Source organism: Sardina pilchardus, chromosome 10 (assembly GCF_963854185.1).
Source record: "Sardina pilchardus chromosome 10, fSarPil1.1, whole genome shotgun sequence".
Taxonomy (NCBI): Eukaryota; Metazoa; Chordata; class Actinopteri; order Clupeiformes; family Clupeidae; genus Sardina; species Sardina pilchardus.
The window spans coordinates 29,979,843-29,989,842 of record NC_085003.1 but is presented as its reverse complement, the minus strand read 5'-3'; the positions used below and the strand labels follow the sequence as shown (position 1 = coordinate 29,989,842).

At 50.3% G+C, this 10,000-nt stretch overlaps 1 protein-coding gene across 1 annotated transcript in view; it reads left to right on the top strand.

Annotated features, from left to right (window-relative positions):
* The window catches only part of kcng4a (potassium voltage-gated channel, subfamily G, member 4a), a 25,316-nt gene extending 15,413 nt beyond the window's left edge, over positions 1-9,903 (top strand). Inside the window, exon 3 of the mRNA XM_062547610.1 lies at positions 8,125-9,903. Within this exon, the coding sequence (XP_062403594.1) occupies positions 8,125-9,033 (909 nt within the window). The 3' untranslated portion in view covers positions 9,034-9,903. The remainder of the gene's footprint in view (positions 1-8,124) is intronic.
* The last annotated feature ends 97 nt before the right edge of the window (positions 9,904-10,000 follow it).

Sequence of the window (10,000 nt, the reverse complement as noted above, 5' to 3'; positions counted from 1 at the left end):
GCACTATTACCCCACATCTCCGTCAAGCACATCATTAGTGCGCTCTGTCTCTCACTCTCACTGTCTTTCTCTCTCCTTTCTCATTCCCCCTCTCTCTTTTCTTCCTCTCATCCTCCTCTCTCTCCCTCTCTTATACCCTCTTGCTCCTGCCATTCTCTCTCTCATTTCTTTCTCTCTCTATCTATCTGTCTTTCTTTATCTCTCATCCTCTTCCTCTTCCCTCTCTCTTCTTTTCTCTTGAGGGTCAGAGAGAGAGAGAGAGAGAGAGAGAGAGAGAGAGAGAGATGGGGAGACTGCAGGCAGTGGTGTGTGTGTCGTAGTGAGCTCTGAGACGTCGGAGCGCGCCGTACGTGACGTGTTGTTCTGCAGGCCTGTCTGCGTTTATCCCCATTAAAGCAGAACTTCAATGAGGCGCCATTCCCTCTGCCCCCCCCCCCCCCCCAACCTCCAGAGAGAGGACAAGAAGAAGGAGAGAGGAGAGGAGAGGAGAGGAGAGGAGAGGAGAGGAGAGGAGGGGAGAGAGGAGAGGAGAGGAGAGGAGAGGAGAGAGGAGAGGAGAGGAGAGGAGAGGAGAGGAGAGGAGGGGAGAGAGGAGAGGAGAGGAGAGGAGAGGAGAGAGGAGAGGAGAGGAGAGAGGAGAGGAGAGCGGCCCCTTTGAAATGCAGTCTGCCTGGCCCTGTGAATGCCACTAATGAATACAAACGCACAGATAGGGTCTGACTGGGTCTGTCACACTTACAGACACGCACACATGCACACACGCGCACACACACACACACACACACACTCTCTTACAGACATGCACACACGCACGCACATACACACACACACACAACCACACACACACACACACACACACAGATATAATCACACACACACCCATACACCTCTTAAAGCCATGCTTTATTGAAACTTTTATTCGCAGCAACTCACAAATAAGATGGGCGCAAACCTAACACCAAAACCACTAATCAAGAGTTAACAATCTGCGCTGCAAACTCAATAATAAGATGGGCACACCACACGCCTAACACCAAAACTACTAATCAGGAGTTAACAATCTGCGCTACAAACCCAATTATCGCCTCTGACAGGCACTACAGCTGTGAAGCGAGATTCCACACCTCTGTGTTGATAAGCGCGGCTCTGCGTGACTGAGCACATCCATTATTATTGTGCAGGAGAAGCACACGGTGCAGTGTCTTTGGAAATACAGATGTGATGAATCCTCTAACAGGGTGCAGTGTCTTTGGAAATACAGATGTGATGAATCCTCTAACAGGGTGCAGTGTCTTTGGAAATACAGATGTGATGAATCCTCTAACAGGGTGCAGTGTCTTTGGAAATACAGATGTGATGAATCCTCTAACAGGGTGCAGTGTCTTTGGAAATACAGATGTGATGAATCCTCTAACAGGGTGCAGTGTCTTTGGAAATACAGATGTGATGAATCCTCTAACAGGGTGCAGTGTCTTTGGAAATACAGATGTGATGAATCCTCTAACAGGGTGCAGTGTCTTTGGAAATACAGATGTGATGAATCCTCTAACAGGGTGCAGTGTCTTTGGAAATACAGATGTGATGAATCCTCTAACAGGGTGCAGTGTCTTTGGAAATACAGATGTAATGAATCCTCTAACAGGGTGCAGTGTCTTTGGAAATACAGATGTGATGAATCCTCTAACAGGGTGCAGTGTCTTTGAGAAAACAGATGTAATGAATCCCCTACCAGAGAGATTCAGGGTTTTTTTTCAACATCTCTGAGCGTCTTGTTAGCACTGCGCAGCAGAAATGGACACACACGCACACACGCGCACACACACACGCACACACACCAACAGATGCATCAACACACACACACACACACACACACACACATGCACCAACACACCAACATATACATCAACGCACACTCTCTCACACACTCACCAAGACACACACACGCACACATACACACACACACCAAGACAAACACACAAACCAAGACACACACACACACACACACACACACACCAAGACACACACACAGCCCTCCATAACACAGCAGACTGAAGGGGAAACGGGCACACGAGAGGCTGGCTTATTACTCCACCTCATTACTGAGGCCTCACGGGTGGGATCTCACTTGATCTCAATTCATTTCCATGTTCATTAAGTGTAGCATGGAGAGCAACAGCCACGGGATCAGAGAGGGAGAGAGAGAGAGAGACAGAGAGAGAGAGAGACAGAGAGAGAGAGAGAGAGAGAGAGAGCATTTGAAGATTTTGGTCCGTGTGGTAAGCAGAAAATAACATAATAGTTTGCAGATGGCTAATATGTTTCATGTGAAGCGAAATGTGTCCTGTCATGTGTGAGGGAATTGTATGTTAATGAGAAGAGTGTGTGTGTAATGAGATTATTTTAAGCTGTTGAAGGGTTCAAAGGGTTATGTCTCCACACAGCATCAAAGCATTACAATGTGCAGTATTTCACAACATATACGTTTATTTTTTGTTTAAATCATGTTCTTATTCGTGTATAGTTTCCTGTAGATTCAAATTATTGTGTTTTCATTCCCTCTGTAAGAGGCAAAATAGAACTCTCGCTCATCACTCTGCCTGTTAGAGCACTATAGATTATATACTCTCTAGAGAGCGTATAGGTTCCTAACCGTGTTGCATGCTAAGTACCTGCCTCTCGCTCAGGGAATAGACAGACCATATGAGGAGGTGACTGACCGCTGACTGAAGACTTATTAGTGACCGATCGCAGAGCGACCTCACATGAAAGACAGTGTAATTACTCGCTGTATGAGTAGGGGAGGTAGGCATGTATTATGCATTAACGCACACAGTAATTACACTTTTTTTTGCACCATCCTGTGTGTGTGGTATGGGGACTGTAGGTCCAGGAATGAGTTCTGCGTTCCGGAAATATCACTGAAAATGCCACCTGTCAGGGGACTGGATAAGCGATGTGTGGAAAAAATCTGAGGATTGAGTGTGCAAGCATGTTTGTGAAGGAGATTCAGTGTGTGTGTGTGTGTGTGTGTGTGTGTGTGTGCAGATATGGCTGTGTTTGTGTGTGCTTGTATGTGTGCAAAAGGTTGTATCATTTCATGCTCCATCATGAATGAATGCCACAAGATGGACACTTCACAAACTTGCCCTTCTTGTCGTGTTATTTCTCATCCCTTCTCATTAGTTAAGCAAGAGAGAGCAAGAGGGGGAGAGAGAGAGGGAGAGAGAGAGAGAGAGAGAGAGAGAAACCACTAGCGCTGCTTAATCAATTGCACTTGAGTCCCCAGATGCACAAGACCCATGAAAAATTCAACACAGGCCAACGCCCCCTCCACCCCTCCTCCACCACCTCTCCACCCTCCATTCACCTCCTCCATCCTCTCCTCACCTCCTCCATCCTCTCTCCTTCTCACCTCCTCCCCCTCCACCCTCCCCTCACCTCCTCCCCCTCCCTCCCCCTTCCTTCACCCCCTCCATCTCTCCTTCACCTCCCCCACCCTCTCCTCTCCACCTCCTCCACCCTCTCCTCTCCACCTCCTTCACCCTCCGTTCTCTCTCCTTCTCATCTCCACCTCCACCTCCACCAGCTCAGCTGTTCACCGCTGCTTCTCAGATGCCTGCTCAGACCACGGACCCATTACCCTTAATAATTCAGCCCAGGCATCTCGTCAGCTGCTGACATTTAAAGCAGCACACACACACTCACACACACACACACACACACGCACACACACACACACACACACACACACTCACACACTTTGGAAGAGAGAGACTCACCCTGCCAAATCTGATCACCGGTGCCTGTGCGGTCCATCTGCAGGATTATCCCCCCGTGATATTATCTGGGCTACAATTATGAGCTCGACATTAAGCCTGTCTCTGTGTGTGTGTGTGTGTGTGTATGTGCGTGTGTGTGTGTGTGTGCATGTGTGTGTGTGTGCCCCATCAATGCCTGACAGGTACCTGCACTGCAGTGCTGGTGTGTGTGCGGCGTGTTAAGAAGATCTGTTGCTGTGGGACAGGGTTGTAGCGAGGCAAAGGCATCAATTGTTGCAAGGCCAAGACGAGCGGTGTGCAAGCGCGAGCCCTCGCCTTCCCTGATGTACTTTGATCAGGTTTATCTTTTTATCAGTATTGATAGCAGCAACGGAAAAGAGCACAGAAGCCTACAGTAGATGGGGATGAATTTGAATAAACAGATTATTTCACCCCTCAGACTTTAGAACCCCCCCTCCCATCCCCTCCATTCCACCACCACCCCCTTCATCCCCCCATCTCCTGACAGGTCTTACCAGCACAAACTGTCCTTAAAGCACACCTCTTTTTTTCTTTTTTACACCACATTTAAAGATGTACTGTACGTAGCAAGGCCAAGGTATCCCAGAGCTTCCACCAACATGCCAGACAGAGTAGGTGTTTAGGATAGCTTTGTACTGTAGTGGTTAACCTCCCACTCTAACTTGGCTACAGCCTCGCCTGCCTCGCCTGCCGGGCAGCTGTCTTGGTGTTGTGTTTCTGGGGTCACACAAATGGTTCCGCATGAAATGGAATTTTCTCCGAGATGATTCCTTGTGGTGTTCTCTGGTGTTCGTTCGCTGTGTAAGCACTCCCCCCCCCACACACACACACACACACTGACACTCTCTCTCACACACACACACACACACACACACATACACACGCCCCATCCCAGCGTGGTGCTGGTTCTCAACAGCGGGAATGAGATGTCACAGCCCTTTGCGGCAGCGTGGGGTGGAGGCAGGATAAGGTCACCCCGGGCCAGGCCCATTAGAGCCGACAAATGGACAATTAGGCCTGACACAAGGGAAGGGAAGGGAAGGGAAGAGAAGAGAAGGAGGCACCCCTCCTTAACGCGCCCGCTGGCCTCCGTTGCAAATCGCCCTCATTGTCCTCTGACCAGCACCATTTCCTGCCGCCGCCCCGAGGAGTGTTCCGAGACTACGCCGCGGTGATGGAGGTGACGGTTTTGGTGGCGGAGGTGATGGTGGTGGTGGTGGTGGTGGGGGTGGTGGTGGTGATGGGGGTGGTGGTGGTGGTAGTAAGGGTCGTCCACAGCGCACATTACAGCAATTCATCAGAGGCACGACTGCGGAATATGGTATGCAGGGAGGCTAAATGGAATATGGAAAGTGATGAGCTGGGCTAAAATGCAACGTGGCTGGAGTGGGGATGATGTCGGAATGAAATGGATTTTTTTTTTCTCTTCTTCTTTCGCCGAGATGCAGCCGGCGTTAGTTGTGTTAATCAGCGGGCCAGGCTGTCAATGTATGTGCTCTGTCATCTGCTGTTAGGCTCTTGAGGACGTGATGGGTTTAGGCGAGAGGGACGAGAGAAAAAGACAGCAGGGCTAGGTGAGAGAGTGTTTGTATGTGCGAAAGAGAGGTTGTGTGTGTGTGTGTGTATGTTGTGAGTGTGTGTGTGTGTGTGTGTGTGTGTGTGTGTGTGTGTGTGTGTGTGTGTGTGTGTGTGTGTGTATGTTGTGAGTGTGTGTGTGTGTGTGTGTGTGTGTGTGTGTGTGTGTGTGTGTGTGTGTGTGTGTGTGTGTGTGTGGAAGGAGGCAGACAGCGAGTGAGCGGATGGATGAAGTGAGATAGCAGGACTCTCCAGAGACGGCGAGAGAGACGAGCGTAGAGGAGCAACTTAAAGAGAGGAGAGACGCGCACGGAAAGCTGATGCCCTGCTACCGCTGCTGCTGATAGTGCCTCACCCTCACTCTAACAGAGAGCCTGTGAGCTACGACACACACACACACACACACACACACACACACACACACCCTGCATCTAATCTACACACACACACACAAAGCAATCACTGCACAACTAGCCACACTCAGCGCTGTGCTCAAAGACATTCAAAATCCACTCTGTACACATCACCACTGAGGTACTGTATCTCCACACGGGATAGAGTAAACACAGACACAACTCCAAACACCACTCGGCACTCTTTATCTTTCATAAAGGGGCTACGTACAAAGAGTAGCCAAAGGATACGTGCTGTCTGCTCTGATTTCTCTGCACAAAGAAACTCAATTTCCACTCCTATGGAAAGCTACAGCTGCTACCATGGTTATGGTACCTAACGGAAGAGCAACATTCATTTAAGAGTACTATTACCACTGGGGAACTACCATGGTTATGGACAGGGTACGTAAAGGAAGAACAACTTCCATTTAAGAGTACTATAACTACTGGGGAACTACCATGGTTATGGTACGTAAAGGAAGAACAACTTCCATGTAAGAGTACTATAACTACTGGTGAACTACCATAGTTCTAGTGCGAAAAATGAAGCAGCATCCACTCAAGAGTGCTTTAATTACAGGGGACCTGCCATTTAAGAGTACTATAATTACTGGGGAACTACCACTTAAGAGTACTCTAACTACTGGGGAACTATCCATACTCCACACCAGACACACCTAAACTCAGTGAGGACTGTGTAGATTCGGCAACCGCTTAGGAATATTCACACAGAGGCTTCCTGAAGAAGTTCAGCACCACACCGTATATTGGGTCATCAATCTAGAAATGCCGAGTCACCTCTCCTCTCATGCTGTTTCATGACTGCTCTCATTCATATTCTTATACGGCCATTCAGCAGGATCCACCATATGTGAAGAGGCAGCACAGTCACACTGAGTCATCAATCGAGAAATGCTGAGTCATCGTTCACACTGTTTTATGCCTGCACTCATTCTCATTCAGTCGTTCATTGAGCCGGATTGCATATTACCATGCAGTGTGTGAGGAGGCAGTATAGTCATGCCAATCTGATATGAGGAACAATGTTTGTATACAGGAGGCATGGAGGGAGTGTGAGTGAGCGTGTGTGTGTGTGTGTGTGTGTGTGTGTGTGTGTGTGTGTGTGTGTACATGTGTGAGAGACAGTAGTGCTAAGTGAAACAGAGTGAGAGCAGAGAGAATGCGACAGATGTGTGTGTGTTTGTGTGTGTGTGTGTGTGTGTGTGTGTGTGTGTTTACTCTCTCTGGGTGTCTCTCGCATCTTGTGTGTTTGAGTGTTTAATTGCTTCTCTCCGTAGAGGTCATGGAAAGGTCACTCTGCCCGTTTCTCTCACCCGCTCTCCGCCCCACTAAGCCCCCCCCGTCTGAACCCTGCAAATGAATTCCCTCCGCTCAATTTATCCTCTAATGTGGCATGGCAAATTAAAGTAAACAATTGTGCTTTATTAATGACCTCCTGACACCCTTTTTCTTCCAAGATTAATGACCTCCACCATCCATCCTTTCTCTTGATCTAGCAGTCTGTTCTCTTATCGTCACTGGCCTCAATTTGACTTTTTGTTCCTTTCTTTTTTAATAGACTTCAATGTATTCTGTTCCTCGTTTACTTTTCCCCTAAATGTCTCTGTAGACCAATGTCAGTTTAGCTCCTGATGTCTGCTGATTGAGGTTGATACTTATGGTTCTCTCACTGTCTCTCTCCCTCCCTCTCTCCCCCCCCTCTCTCTCCCCCCCCCTCTCTCTCTCTCTCTCTCTCTCTCTCTCTCTCTCTCTCTCTCTTCCTCTCTCTCTCCCTCCCTCTCTCTCTCTCTCTCCCTCTCCCTCTCTCTCCTTCTCCCTCCCTCCCTCTCCCTCTCTCTCTCTCAGATTCAGATTCAGATTCCATGTGCTTTATTGGCATGACAAGGGGTATACTTATATTGCCAAAGCAATCAGAACAGAAGTACAATAGTAGTACAATACTACTATAGTAGTACAATAGTAGTACAATACGTGTACAGTAGTACAATAGCAACACAGTTCTTAAAATAGATCAAATACTTGTATGTGTGTGTGTGTGGGGGGGTGATTTTGTGTGTGTGTGTGTCTGTGTGTCTGTGTGTCTGTGTGTCTGTGTGTCTGTGTGTGTGTGTCTTGATACAGTATGTCATTCAATGTCCCTCAGGTTGTGGCATGTCAATACATATTGGGCTGCAAGGTTTGCCTTGTTTCCTTCGCCCAATAGTATTTTAAATCTCTCTCTCTCTCCCTCTCTCTCTCTCTCTCTCTCTCTCTCTCTCTCTCCCTCTCTCTCTCCCTCCTTCTCCCTCCCTCTCTCTCTCCCTCTCTCTCTCTCTCTCTCTCTCTCTCTGCAGGGCGAGTGCTCGCAGAAGTGCAAGCACATGTTCATCGTGGAGACGGTGTGCGTGGCGTGGTTCTCGCTGGAGTTCGTCCTGCGCTTCGTGCAGGCGCGCAGCAAGCTGGAGTTCCTGCGCGGGCCCCTCAACATCATCGACGCCATGGCCATCCTGCCCTACTACGTGTCGCTGGTCGTGGACGAGGAGGACGACCCGTCGCTGGCCGAGCACGAGCGCGGCGGCCGCGGCTACCTGGACAAGCTGGGCCTGGTGCTGCGCATCCTGCGCGCGCTGCGGATCCTCTACGTGATGCGGCTGGCGCGCCACTCGCTGGGCCTGCAGACGCTGGGGCTGACCGTGCGGCGGAGCACGCGCGAGTTCGGCCTGCTGCTGCTCTTCCTGTGCGTGGCCGTCACGCTCTTCTCGCCGCTCGTGCACCTGGCCGAGAGCGAGCTGAGCGCGGCGGGCGCGCAGGACTTCAGCAGCATCCCGGCCTCCTACTGGTGGGCCATCATCTCCATGACCACGGTGGGCTACGGCGACATGGTGCCGCGCTCCATCCCCGGCCAGGTGGTGGCGCTGTCCAGCATCCTGAGCGGCATCCTCATCATGGCCTTCCCGGCCACCTCCATCTTCCACATGTTCTCGCGCTCCTACCAGGAGCTCAAGGCCGAGCACGACCGCATGCTGAAGGACGAGATGGCCGCCGCCGCCGCCGCCGCCGCCGACAACGCCTCGGAGGACGACGCGGACGGGGACGGAGGAGGAGGAGGAGGAGGAGGTGGGTGTCCCGACTACCCCCCTCCGGGGCTGTCCGCCACCCCGGACACCGACACCCCCGGTTCCCTGGAGAACATCTCGCTGCTGGGGAACGGGGCGGAGCGCTCGGGGAGCCTCCGGAACAATCTCCCGGCCAGCGCCTTCTGAGCCGCTCTCGAGGGTCGGGTGGAGGTTGCGGGACTTAGACTCAGACTGACCAATCGCCCGAGCAGCTTCCCCCTCAGCCCCGACACACATACATACACACACACACGCACACACACACATACACACACACACACACACACACACACACACACACACACACACACACACACGCACAGATACACTTGATCCCCACAGGATGTGGGACAGATGGACCCCCCCTCCCTTCTCCAGATCACCTGCACTGTCCAAGTCTTCCACTCATCTCTTCCTCAGAGATCAAAGACACCGAATCAAAGAGTTCTCCGCCTGTCCATTTACTCAAGGACACTGGGACTGAAAGGCAAAGGAATAAGCAATAATTTAACGGCCGACCACGTTTTTGTGAGACGCAAACGAGAAGAGATGGTCTAGTGACCGGGAATGAACTCCCTTTAAGGAGCTGTGACTCCAAACAACTTCCAATTTTCACCTCTGCATTGCTCTTAGGGATGCTGTCACTGGATATATGAGATGCCCAAACACATCCCCTCCCTTCCCCCTTGGCTGTTAAACTGTGCTAACAGGTCCTGGACCAGTTAACAGACCTCATCTGACCTGACACGGTTTCCTTGATTGCTCTTCCTAAACCCCCCTCGCTCGAACACGTCACCCGCCAGACAAGAGAGGTCACGGCATTTGCGGCAGCCTTCTTCATCCTCTCTGTCTGAGACGGGAGCAAATTTAATTGAGTGAACTTTGCGAAAACCCTAGAGAAGGAAAAAAAAGAAAAAAAGAAATAAAAGCACTCGTAATCTCAAGGTCTCTGTTGTTCTTCCTCTTATCTGGCACGGAGGACTTTAATCCCGCCGTGATGTTGCACACACGCAGACAGCCATGCACAAACACACACACACATGCACAGTGTTAGTTTGGGTGTCGGTCTATTAATATGTATGTCTGTTTTTTTTCTCAGTTTGTCTCCTAGCTT